Source organism: Macaca mulatta, chromosome 10, assembly GCF_049350105.2.
Source record: "Macaca mulatta isolate MMU2019108-1 chromosome 10, T2T-MMU8v2.0, whole genome shotgun sequence".
In the NCBI taxonomy this organism is placed as follows: domain Eukaryota; kingdom Metazoa; phylum Chordata; class Mammalia; order Primates; family Cercopithecidae; genus Macaca; species Macaca mulatta.
The window spans coordinates 81470680-81483736 of NC_133415.1; the positions used below are offsets into that span (position 1 = coordinate 81470680).

General features: G+C 44.5%; 1 protein-coding gene and 1 long non-coding RNA gene across 2 annotated transcripts in view; one reads left to right on the forward strand and one right to left on the reverse strand.

The window, feature by feature from the left end:
- Positions 1-6440, forward strand: part of LOC144332051 (uncharacterized) — a 44718-nt gene extending 38278 nt beyond the window's left edge. Inside the window, exons 2-3 of the long non-coding RNA XR_013399765.1 lie at positions 533-963; positions 6261-6440. This is a non-coding gene — a long non-coding RNA (uncharacterized LOC144332051). The remainder of the gene's footprint in view (positions 1-532; positions 964-6260) is intronic.
- The window catches only part of TMC2 (transmembrane channel like 2), a 111120-nt gene that overhangs the window by 25247 nt on the left and 72816 nt on the right, over positions 1-13057 (reverse strand). Inside the window, exons 12-16 of the mRNA XM_077951380.1 lie at positions 9689-9868; positions 8072-8221; positions 7073-7201; positions 4281-4348; positions 3178-3417 (exon numbers count right to left, since the gene is read on the reverse strand). Of these exons, the coding sequence (XP_077807506.1) occupies positions 3178-3417; positions 4281-4348; positions 7073-7201; positions 8072-8221; positions 9689-9868 (767 nt within the window). The remainder of the gene's footprint in view (positions 1-3177; positions 3418-4280; positions 4349-7072; positions 7202-8071; positions 8222-9688; positions 9869-13057) is intronic.

Here is a 13057-nt window from a genome sequence, read left to right on the forward strand (position 1 = left end):
TCTTCTCTTCTCTCTTCTCTTCTCTTCTCTTCTCTTCTCTTCTCTTCTCTTCTCTTCTCTTCTCTTCTCTTCTCTTCTCTTCTCTTCTTTTGAAGCAGAGCCTTGCTATGTTGCCTGGGCTGGAGTGCAGTGGTGCAATCGTAACTTATTATAACTTCCACCTCCTGGGCTCAAGCAATCCTCCCACCTCAGCCTCCCAAGTCGCTGGGACTACAGGCACGTACCACCATACATGGCTAGCCAAGTTCCTTTCTTATAAGTTCAGCTTTCCATACGACTGTAGGAGATGGTTCTTACCATAGTATAGTTGTCCCTGCTGACCTCCTACCCAGTGACAGATGGGAAACTGAGAAAAGAGGTGCTGGCATTTGCACCCAGGGCCCAGCCCTCCAAACCTTGCTTAGGAAGAAGCCAACAGAGGCTTCTTCCATGCAGTTTTCCCTTCAGCCTGGCATCTCAGGCCGCCTGCAGTCCAGCACGTTCCTTCTGTTCTAGACTGATCCCCTCCTTCTGTGTGAACCCTGTTTTGCAGATCACACCCTGCTGGAACACTCCTGCTAACATCCCTGGGGTCCAACTATCACAGGTCTTTATTTAGGTAAGTTCCTTATGAACTGAGAAGAAGCAGATCAGCATTTCTCAAAGTGTGTTTGTGGGGGACATGAGTGACTTTATTTTACATGCTAATCTGCCTTGTAACTTCTAACTAACCCTGAGTCTGAGAGTGCCTCCCACATGTCTAGCAGATGTATAACTCTTTATGTAGGAACCCTTGTTCCCTGTAAGTTTCCTCCAAAACCACCCTTGATGCTGCTGCAGAAATCATAGGCTGTGATGTTCAGAGCCACCTACGCATTCCTTCCAGAGCACGCATACTTTCCCCAAGATATAAGCCCTGGGCCTGGGGGATTGAGGTGTGGAGATCTACTTGTCTTGCGGCTGCTTGCGACCATACTTCTGTCTGTAAGTTACCCCTAATAAATCACTCAAAGCTGACAAACTGCATTTGTCTCCTTCCTCCTTTGGATTCTAGGCTCTTTGGGCATTTAGGGGCTGTTTTGCATATACAACCCTTTCACGGAACAGTGTTTCTCCTCATTGGTAGGCAGGGTTGGGACTAGAGTGAGGCAGGTGAGGCCCTGAGTGCACAATTTAAGGAAGTAATGCCCTCAGGGTTGCTCATGTGCAGTGTAGGGCGTCATTCACCTGCCTCACCCTATTTCCAGCCCTGGATGAGTGATCCATGCAGAAAGGGTTCTGTGGTCAATAAGGATGGAGACACTAGCTTACAGGTGTTACCTCATTACATGATTCTTCAGAGCCTTTAACAAAGGAGTGTGCATCGAGCATTTCTAAGTGAGATAATGGCAGACAGAAGGGGCAGTATGTCCCAAACTGCTTTAACTACAGAACCTCTCTTTATGGAGTCAGCAGAGGGCTTTGTTTTCAGAAGGTCATTCATTTGGAAAGAGAACAGTAGATACACATTATTTCTTGATCTACCTCCTTACATAACTATTTGTCCTTTTATACAATATCCAGTCTCCTAACTAGCTTGACTTATATCTTGAACCCTCAGGCCAATGCTCTAGAAAGCAGAGAGCTCAGTTGAGGTTGGGCAAGAGTCCACTGCAGCTGCTTCACATTTAAATGGCACGTGTAAGTGTATGGTAATTCATCCTCAGAATATCTACTGTTACTTATCCTGTGGTAAACTAATCCCAGGTAGTAAGTTATCCATGTGTTAAAAGGGTAGAACTGTGCTGTCGAATATGGTAGCCATTAGCCATGTGTGGTTATTTTAATTGAAATTAAAATAAGAATGAAATCTTGTCATGTAGCAACATGGATGGAACAGGAAGTAATTATGTTAAGTGAAATAAGCCAGGCACAGAAAGACAAATATTGCATGTTCTTACATGTGGGAGCTAAAAAAGTGGATCTCATGGAGGTAGAGAGTAGAATGAGGTGACCAGAGGCTGGGAAGGATAGAGAGGAGTGGAGATGAAGTACGGTTGGTTAACTGGTACAAATATACAGTTAGAGAGAGGGAAGAAGTCCCAGTGTTCCATAGCACAGCAGGGAGATGACAGTTTACAATAATTTATTGTATGATTTCAAAGTTCCCAACACAAAGAAAAGATAAATGTTTAGGCCAGGCGCTGTGGCTCATGCCTGTAATCCTAGCACTTTGGGAGGCCGAGGCAAGTGTATTGTTTGAGGCCAGGAGTTTGAGACCAGTCTGGGCCACATGGTGAAACCCTGTCTCTACCAAAAATACAAAAATTAGTTGGGCATCATGGTGTGTGCCTGTAGTCCCAGCTACTTGGGAGGCAGAGGCACAAGAATCACTTGAACCCGAGAGGCGGAGGTTGCGGAAGCTGAGATCGCACCACTGCACTCCAGCCTGGGTGACAGAGCGAGACTCGGTTAAAAACAATTTTTAAAAAGATAATGTTTGATGTGACAGATATCCCAGTTACCCTGATTTGATCATTATACATTGTATACACGTATCCAAATATCACATGTACCCCAAAATATGTACAACTATCAATTAAAAATTAATAAATAAATTAGAAAAATAAATACATGAGAAATTCATTTTCTCAGTTCCTTATTTCAATCATTCAACAGCCACAGGTGGCTGGTGGCTACTGTAATGAACAGCACAGGCTGGGCGTGGTGGCTCCCGCCTGTAATCCCAGCACTTTGGGAGGCCGAGGCAGGTAGATCACGAGGTCAGGAGATCGAGACCATTCTGGTTAAGATGGTGAAACCCCATCTCTACTAAAAATACAAAAAAATTAGCCAGGCATGGTGGCGGGCGCCTGTAGTCCCAGCTACTCGGGAGGCTGAGGCAGGAGAATGCCGTGAACCTGGGAGGCGGGGCTTGCAGTGAGCTGAGCTGAGATCGCACCACTGCACTCCAGCCTGGGTGACAGAGTGAGACTCCGTCTCAAAAAAAAGAAAAAAAAGAAATGAATAGCACAGACACAGAACAACAGAACATTTCCATCCTGGCAGAAAATGCTCTTGCATAACATCGATGATTCACTCAAAGCTCCATGGCCTTTTACAAGTTGGCATGAAACTAGAACTGGAATTCTGGGCCAAGGCCCTCTGAGCAGACTGCCTCGGGAGGAGAGGTGCTCCTGGGCAACTGAGACTCTGCACCTGAACGGCCCGCAGTCAAAGGAGGGTGGGAGGGACATGATGGTGTAGGCCACTGGCAGGAGGCTGAGGAAGAGCACCAGCAGCAGGAGGCCCATGTAGAAGTTGTTGGATCGGGAGGCTTTGAACACGCGTTCATGGGGTACGTTGCTGCTCATCACTGCCCAGCACTGGAAGTACATGGAGGTCAGCAGGCGCAGCACGTTAATGCCCACCAGGCCTGGAGCATAGAAGGAGCCCATCCTGGAAGGGCAGAAACCGAACACCTGGTTGGCTGGACAGCAGGGAAGGCAAGGGAAAGGTGATAGAAGGAAATGCGACGGATGGGTTAGGGGCATGAGGCTCAGCTGCTTTCCTGGCAAGTCCCCAGGTAAGGGACCTCCCATTTAACCAGAATATTGATCATCAAGCCAGAACCATGTAGTCCTCAGGAGAGGGAGGCACTCCGAGCATTCCTGGCTTACGTTCTGGCCAGGATTTTACCACTGCTTCGCCCCCAGGCATCTAGCAAATTATACTGTCTCCTGCCTGTTTCTCCTTGGTTTCCATAAAACAGCATTGCTGCTTAGAAGAGTATTTGAAGTCCTTCAATTAAGAGAATTGGACAGTGGCTTGCAGCAAGCCCTTGGCACCCTGAAAGTCTTTACCTAAAGTTATGTACCTCCTCAAACTCGCTTTTCAAAGGAGGGAGTTCCGTAGTTCATTTACCTTCCACCTTCTCTTCCTTCTTTTCTCTCTCCCTCCTTCTTTGTTTTCCTTTCCTCGTCTCTTCTTTACTCCTTCCTTTTCCCTTTCCTTTGTCTTCTTTCCTTCCTCCCTTTTTCTTCCCTCTTCTCCTCCTTCTCTCCTGCCTTCCTTTCTTTTCCTTTTCTCCCCTACCCCCCCGTCTCTCCCTTTCTCTCTACTTCTATGGTAGCATATGGGTGGGCCAGAAACTGTCCTGCTTCTCATCTAGTCCTGCTCTGCATTTTTCATGTGAAAGAGGGGAGTTCAGAGAGGCAAGATGACTTATCCAGCCTCTTCCAACTAGTTAAGTTGCAAAGTCTTGGACTCCGGTTTTTTGACTCCTTGGATGAGGCGATCACCAGATGAAATGGATAACTCACCAGATCATTCCTTGGTTGAAGATTAAACCCAGCACATTTCCACTAATATCAAACTCAGCATATGAAGGCTAGAGAGGGAGGGAGGGAGAGAGAGAGAAAAAAAAAAAGAAAGCATGTTGGATGAATTCAGCCAAACCCTACTACTAACCAACTGGCCAAGCCAAGACCATTCCATCCCAAAGAGCTTGCTCTGGTAACTAGAGAAGAACCTTAGATTTAGCACTCTGTTTCTTTAATATGTTTTCAACTTTTAACGAAAAAATTTGACATTCTCAAAGCTGAAACTTTTAAAATGCCTGTTTCAGTTAAAAAAAAAAAAGAATTTCTATCTTTCAGGACTTGCAGGCTGACAGTGTGTTCTTGGGAAGACCCTTGCCTCTAAGAGAACATTTTATCATGTTTTAATCGGAAACATACCTTGAAATTATAATCAAGGAGAAATCTAATAAATAATGAAATGCAAATAATTAAATGAGGAGTCAAAAGAAAAGAAAGCTTAAAATCAAACAAAAACCAAATCATCCTTCCAACTCTTCTTTCTCCTTCTCTTCTTCCTCCAGTCTGAGAGCAGTTTGTGGAAAGGAAAGTGCCCAGCTTGGTTCACATTTTCAGCCTAACTGATTTTCAGTTTTCGTGATTTGTCCAATATTTGAAAGAACATAAAATCTGTGAGCACTGAGGATATGAGGGTCCTCATGAAGCATGCTAAAGCCCACATCCTAATTCGTCTTCCAGAAATGGAGATAAAGGGAAATGAGAACACAAGAAGGAGAGATGGGAAGTTAGGAAAGAAACAAAGGAAGGGCCAGCACGCATGGATGGAAGGACGAAACATGCATACGCTAAATCCATGGGGGTGAATTCTTGGATATTTATTTATTGAGATGGAGTCTCACTCTGTCACTCAGGCTGGAGTGCAGTGGCACGATCTCGGCTCACTGCAACCTCTGCCTCCTGGTTCAAGCGATTATGGGGTTTCACCATGCTGGCCAGGCTGGTCTTGAATTCCTGACCTCAAGTGATCCACCTGCCTCAGCCTCCCAAAGTGCTGGGACTACAGGTGTGAGCCACTGCACCCGGACCCAAAATTTTAATTTTAATATTTTAAAATGTTAAAAAAACACTTGTCTACTGGGTTTCATGTCCTGCTTAGACAAATCATCCTCGCTTCAAGATTCTAAGTTTGTACATGCTTTCTTTTAGAAACTTATATTTTCATTTTTTTTGATGTTTAAGACTTTGATTCACCTACAATTAATCTAGGTGAGATGAATGAGGGATATAGTCTCCCACATTTTTATATAATTTATATATATTTTAATAAAATCCTTTCCCTCCAGTGCATTTGAAAGTCTCCCTTTATCATAAACTAAAGGCCTATATAGATAGTATCTATTTCTGGACTTTCTATTCTGTTCCATTGACATGTTGGTCTATTTTCTAGTACCAGTTTTGGTTATTATAGCTTTATCATATGCTTTAGTATTATGGTTCCTTTTAGTCTTCTTTTTATTTTTTTTCTTTATTTTTTGAGACAGGGCCTCACTCTGTTGCCCAGGCTGGAATGCAGTGGTGTGATCAAGGGATCAAGGGATCCTCCTGCCTTAGCCTCCCGAGTAGCTGGGACTACAGGCATGCACCACCACACCCAGCTAATTTTTTTATTTTTTGTAGAGATAGGGTCTTGCTAGATTGCCCAGGCTGGTCTTGAACTCCTGGACTCAAGCAATTCTCCTGCTTTGGCCTCCCAAAGTGCTAGGATTACAGGTGTGAGCCACCATACCTGGCCTTATTCTTCTTTTTAAATATTTTTTCTGGATATTCTCACATGCTTATTTTTCAAATTAACTTTAGTATTATTTGGAAATCGTGGTGATCTTACAAACAAATTTAAGAACAATGACCTCTTAGTAATATTGTGTCTTTCTATCAAAGATGTCATCCTCTTTGAGCACAAAGTTCTTTCATCTTTGTTCTCAGACAAGATTATGAAGCTTTCCTGGCTGCTGAGGAGCTCAGCAGACTTGTTTATAACTGAGACTGATGACTGAAAGAAAAAAAAAATGTGACAGAAACCTGTACTGGGGCCCTTACCTGGGCCAGGCCAGGATGAGGGCTACACAGGTCAACATCCTATGGAGCCTCTCACCAGGAGCTCAGGTAAGAGGTAGGTAACTTACATGCACACCAGTGACTACAGGCTGGGACAGTGAGGTGTCGTGGAAGACACACGTCCAGCACAGGTGTCTGAGCCAGAGGTTCTGCCAGAGCATAGAAGGCCACTACTGAGAGGAAATGACACACATTTACCAGGTAGGTGGAGAAGAGGGCTATAAGGGAATACAAGTCAAAGGAGGTTTCTCAAAGCATCATACAGAAGACAGGACCGGTGGTTATTGCGTTCTTGGTGTGTTCCAGGACTTCCCAAAATATTCGCCTCCACTGTCAGATTTCAGCCTCCCTAGTGAGAGTTGAGGCTGCTCAGGTGCAATTCCCTATCAACCATTGACTCAGTACTGGAGCGTGTGGTCCACTTTCCCCTAGACCAGATGCCTCCATTTCCTAGAATAGAAGGTCACATTGTTCATTACATTGGGAAAAAGCAGTTTCCCCTATGAAGGCAAATAAGACCCTTAAAGGCAAAACAAATTAAACACTTTACTACTCCACAAAGCAGAGACTGGCATTAAGCCTCCAAAGAAATGAAATGCCCAAGAATGCATCGCGTTATAAGTATCAAAGAGGATAGTTGAAATTCCTTTGAGCAGAATGTCCATGAAGTGGTGACCTACAAATCCAGCCTCCAAGTCCCAGCACCAGCAGTAGTTCATGAACCGCACAAAACAAGCCCGTAGGAAGTCCCCCAGCAGGATGGTGATGTACGTTACCAGCATGTCGGACACCGTCAGCCTCATGAATTCCTGCAGAGAAACATAGGAAGAGGGGGCGGTTGGAGACCTTGCCCACTTCTTCCACCCTCCCTGAGAGTTCGTTGAGAGTCTCATAAACTCTCCCACCCACCTGACTTTCTCTCTGTGACCCTCTGATTCTTTGTTGTGAAGAGAGGCGACCCCTGGCTCTGGAAAATGCTTAATTTAGGTCCCAACACGACAGATTACCAATTGTATGGCTTTGGAATAATCTCTGAACCTCTTGAAGCTGATACTGATATCATTCTCAATCTGATATTGATACCAACAAATTACTAAGTTGGGAAACTTAGTAATTATGTATATAAATTGCCTGTTAAATTGGCTATGCCCAATGCATTGTAGTCAGCATCACTAGGACCCGAAGGCCTTGCTTCCCCACTTATTCTGAAGTGCCAGCTGCCCCCACTAAGACTAAATGTGACCATCATTAACTGGGGACAATGCCTAGCTTTTTTCACCTCCTGCTAATCGGATTTCTCTCTCTCTCTCTCTCTCTTTTTGATATATAGAGAAAATAAAACAGGTTTTGTACAGAGGCACATAGAAGAAGGACCAAAAACTGAAGGACAAAGCTTTCTCTGCATTCGTAGAATAGACATAATTTACTATTTTTCTGGAAAAATTGAAAATATCTACCAGACACCATCACAACCTTTGAGATACCAAAGAGATTTGGAGTTCCTGGGGGGCACAGAATCTGCTTTGGTAATTTTATTTCTTCCAAGATGATTATGAAATGTTTGCTGGATGAACAGCTGGTAAGTTTTCAGGTTTATTCTGCAAATGGAAACATCAAGGAGGCAATAACAAAGAACCAAGAACAGAGGTCACCTTTTCAGAGAGAGCATGACTACTCACAATGCCCACAGCTGTCTCCCAGCAAGAACCCCGGGGCACATCTGCAGGGTGCAGTGGTGGTCGGGGGACACTCTCATTCCAACCAGAAGAGTTGTAATAGTTAAACAGAGTCCAGTGAGTGATGTTTTTTATTGTCTCTTCATTAGCAAGCTAGAACAGAAGATGGAGGTGTGGGGTAGGAAGGAGCCAGGGATGGTCCAACTGTTTCTATAAGAACAATGAAAGCGAGCAAATGCCACAACCCTACCATTTGGGTCTTTCCCATGAAGGTATCTTCTACTCTAAGTCACTATCTGTCTGTCCATCCATCCATTTGTCTGTTCATCCATTCAACCATCCATCCATCCATCCATCCATCCATCCATCCATCCATCCATCCATCCATCCAAGCATTCATCCATCCATTCATGTATTTATCCAGTCATTCATTATTCTCTTGAAAATAATTTATTCAGGGTTTCTTCTGTGCATATAAAGTAGTGGTGATACAGAGTGACCAAGAGAGATGGAGCTTTGCTCAGAAAGGTTAGAGTCTAGTAAATGACGGAGATGAACAGGCAATTACAGAACAGAGCGATACGAGCTGTGGGAAATTATCTCTGGGAGAAGGAGCATCCACATCACACAGTGGGGGCCACAAAAGACTTCCTGGAGGTGGTGACATCTGGGCCAAAACCTCAAGGAGGATTAGTCAACCAATCAAACATGAGGAGAGGGGTAGAGAGAGAGGCAAGAGAGAATTTTGCCCTGTGGCAGAAATGTGAGGCTCAGGAGAGTAGAGCAGTCTCCTGGGGAGGAGGGAAGCCAGAGATGAGCCGGGAGGGGAGGTTAGGGCCAGATTCAGTCACTTCCATGCTTAGAACAATTTTCTGTTAGCATCAGGAAAAAGTTCCTACAACTCAATAAAGGAGGGAAGAGATGGAGAAGAGGGGCATCAGCATCATCAGGCCCTCCCTTGCTCTATTTTTTTCCACTCTTCTGCTCCACTCCATTGTTCAGCCATCATCTAGTTCCCTGTTGACCCAGCTGTTCCCTCTGCCTTTTTCAATGTCTGCTAAGGTTCCCAGGGTGTAGGATCTGGAGCTTCTCCTGTGCGCTGCCATGCTGCCCTGGGCTTACCCCTACTGATGCATATCCCACAGAGTGCTGTAATGAAGTCTGTCTCCTGGCCCAGAGTGTGAACACACTTGGGACAGGACTGTGTCTTCCTGTCTGCTCTACCCCAGGGCCTGCCATTGTGGGTGCTCCATAATTGTGTGGTGAGCATTGATGAATGGTTAAGTCATGACATAGCACCTTAGAGGACAATTACTTGGCTGTTAATCATTTATGGCAGCTCTGAAACAGTGTGGAAAAGGCTGAAGATAAAATATTAAGGTATCAAATGACATGTATATGGTATGAAAAAATACAACCAGAGAAGAAGACAGTAAAAAACAATAGGAAAAGGTTAACAATGGTCATCTTTGGGTCATAGATTCTGAGGAGTTTTTTTTTTTTCTGAATTTACATTTATTTAATTAATATGAATTATACATAATGAAATTATTATATTAAAAAAGAAAATACTATGGGCACCAGGAATTGCAGTGGGGTGGAGGGCGTTGTGGTTTTTACCTTGAGGTGGACGTCATCCATGAGGGCCAAGAGAAACGTGTAGAGGTTCCCCAGGAAGAGTGCAAAGATGCGTCCCAGCTGCCACTTCAGTCCAGTGCGTGGGTGGTAATTCTCTAGGAGAGCGATGGTTTCAAACAGAGGGGGACAAAACATTCCAAGCAGGGACATCACGATCTCTACCTGAGGAATCAGGAAAGCCTAGGTTGGGTCATCAACATTATACTTGTTTGGCCGCCATCCCTGCACTCCCATGGCCATCGATCTCCACTTCTCTGCTGCCCTCTCCACTGCCCCTGGAGAGGCCCTGGGGTCTATATAGCTTGCGGTGTGACCCTGGCAAAGGCATCAACATGCCCTGAGCAGTCGGCCTGTGCTTGCATATCATAATTGCTGTGTGACCAGATGCTATCATGGTTGTTGTTATTAGTATTGATGAAAATAACACTTTCTGACCAGGCTCGGTGGCTCACGCCTGTAATCCCAGCACTTTGGGAGACTGAGGCAGGTGGATCACGAGGTCAAGAGATTGAGAGCATCCTGGCTAACATGGTAAAACCCCATCTCTACTAAAGATACAAAACTTAGCCAGGCATGGTGGCGGGTGCCTGTAGTCCCAGCTACTCGGAAGGCTGAGGCTTAAGAATCGCTTGAACCTGGGAGGTGGAGGTTGCAGGGAGCCGAGATCGTGCCACTGCACTCCAGCCTGGGCGACAGAGTGAGACTCTGTCTCAAAATAAACAAACAAGCAAACAAACAAACCAAAATAGAGAGAGTGTGCGTTTGGAGTCAGCTCTCTGGGTTTAAGCCCCAGCTCTAACACTTGCTGTCTTTGTAACTTAGGAAAAGTTACATCACTTCTCTGTCCTTCTTGTTTCTTCATGGGTAAAATTGTGATGACAGTCCTTGTGGTGAGAATCAGAAGAATAATATATGTAAATCTACTATCCCAGAGCATGGTAAGCATCAAGCACTCAATTTTGGCTCCAGTTTTGGGAGAATACCGACTCATATGACTGAATCTGACCACAATGGGACATCTCTCTGCAATTAAAACTGCTCACCTGGCTGGGCGCGGTGGCTCACGCCTGTAATCCCAGCACTTTGGGAGGCCAAGGCAGGTGGATCATGAGGTCAGGAGATAGCCAGGAGATTCTGGCTAACATGGTGCAACCCCATCTGTAGTAAAAATACAAAAAATTAGCTGGGCGCGGTGGCACGCACCTGTAATCCCAGCTACTCAGGAGGCTGAGGCAGGAGGATTGCTTGAACCCAGGAGGCGGAGACTACAGTGAGGTGAGATCGTGCCACTGCACTCCAGCCTGGGTGGCAGAGCAAGACTCCATCTCAAAAAAACAAAAACAAAAACAAAAAACAAACAAAAAATAACTGCTCACCCAGTGGAAAGTAAATCCCTGAACTGTTGACCAAATTGCAAGTTAGTCAGCTCTTCTAGGCTTGTCCTGACTCTCCCACTCTCTCTCACACCAACCCTTGGCTTGGTTTCTCATCATCTCCATACCTGTCCATATAGTTCTTACCTGGAGAGCCATCACTGCCCCATATCTACCACTGCCCTTCGTTATATGTTTGTGTAATGCTCAGCCTAATTCCCTTCTCTGCCACAAAATTCCACTGCCTCTTCAGCTCTCATGGACAGTTCTATCTGTAACCTAAAACATCTTATTTGATCATGGTATTCCTGCCTACTGTTGTTTGTGCTTTGGTTTACTCTTGTCAAGCCTGCATCCTAAGGAAACTGCAATCCTCTTAAGAGTAGAATTCATCTTGGGCATCTTTTGAGTCCTTCTCACAGCTCAGTGACCCAGTGAGGCTTTGTGGAAGGGACATTTTTCCCTTCTTACTCTATTCCTCAGTTCTCCCATCCTACAGAGGGGCCCCCAAAGTCCCTGTCTTTCCATATCTTAAACCCATTCTGACCAGGTCAGGAGCTACACTGGGGCCTCTAATCCACTGTTGGGAGTGCCTGAGTTGATGTCCAGCTGCACTGATCCAGAGTAGGTTAGAGGTAAGTTTAGGCAATCAGGAATGAGGCCCCAGAGAGAGACTCAGAGCCAGGCAGGTACTGGGTCCTAATCCTGACTCCATTGCTAGTAAGTGTGTGTCTTAAATTTTCTGGTACTCAGATATTTATGCAAAAACTAGGACTAAGGGTGCCTATCCTGCCATGGTGCTATGAGGCATAAATAATGCATATAGAGGTCTATTGTAGGTATTCAGTTAATAGTTATCTCCTTTGTCTTTCCTCCATCTCTCATTTATTAAGCACTTACTATGTGTGAGTCACTGTGCCAAATTCTAAAGATGCAACAAAGAATAAAAAGTCATACACACTCTGCCCACAAGGACTTAAAGTTGATGTAAATAATTCCATAATGAGTTAATCATTACATAATCATTACAAAGGTAAAAATGCTGCAAAGGGTAAGTACATTAAGTATATAATAGAAATAAGGATATAACATTTAAACTCATACCTGAAATTATTCAAGAGAGATGAGAGTGTGTGAGAAAGCATCTCAGCAGAACAGAGGCCAATGTTGCTGCAGTTTAGTGAAGATGGGAAGAGTGACTAAAGGTACAATTGGTGGCTAGGTGTGGTGGGTCATGCCTGTAATCCCAGCACTTTGGGAAGCTGAGGCAGGTGGATCACCTGGGGTCAGGAGTTTGAGACCAGCCTGGCCAACATGGCAAAACCTTGTCTCTACTAAAAATATAAAAATTAGCCAGGTATGGTGGTGCGTGCCTATAGTCCCAGCTACTTGGGAGGCTGAGGCAAGAGAATCACTTGAACTCAGGAGGTGGAGGTTGCAGTGAACTGAAATCGTGTCACTGCATTCCAGCCTGGATGACAGAGCGCGACTTCATCTCAAATAATAATAATAAAGAAAAATAAAGGTACAACTAGGAAGGTAAGTCAGGGAAAGCCATCTAGGACCTTATCCTAAGAGAAAATGATGGTTTTCATGGGGAATGCATCTTCATACTAAAAATAATAACTTGGAGTTCTGGGAAGATAATGATAGCCACAACATGATTTTTGAATCTCCCTGAATTCTCATGTAAAACTGGATGAAGCGATTAAATAATAAAAGAAAAATCACATAGACATCAAAGTTAGATGTCCTAATGAATCCTTAAATACAAGTGGTTACAATACAATACAAATTACCAACAGCCACAAGTTCTTACAGAATTCATGTTTGGATGAGAGAAGGCCAAGAGAAAACAGTGGGGTGTCCAGTGAATTTGAGAACAGGAGGATGTCAAAATGGCTAATAGGTACTCAATGAAAAGCATAGTGGAACAATCAGAGAACAGCAGCTGAAACTGTGAGGAACTCTGCTCAGT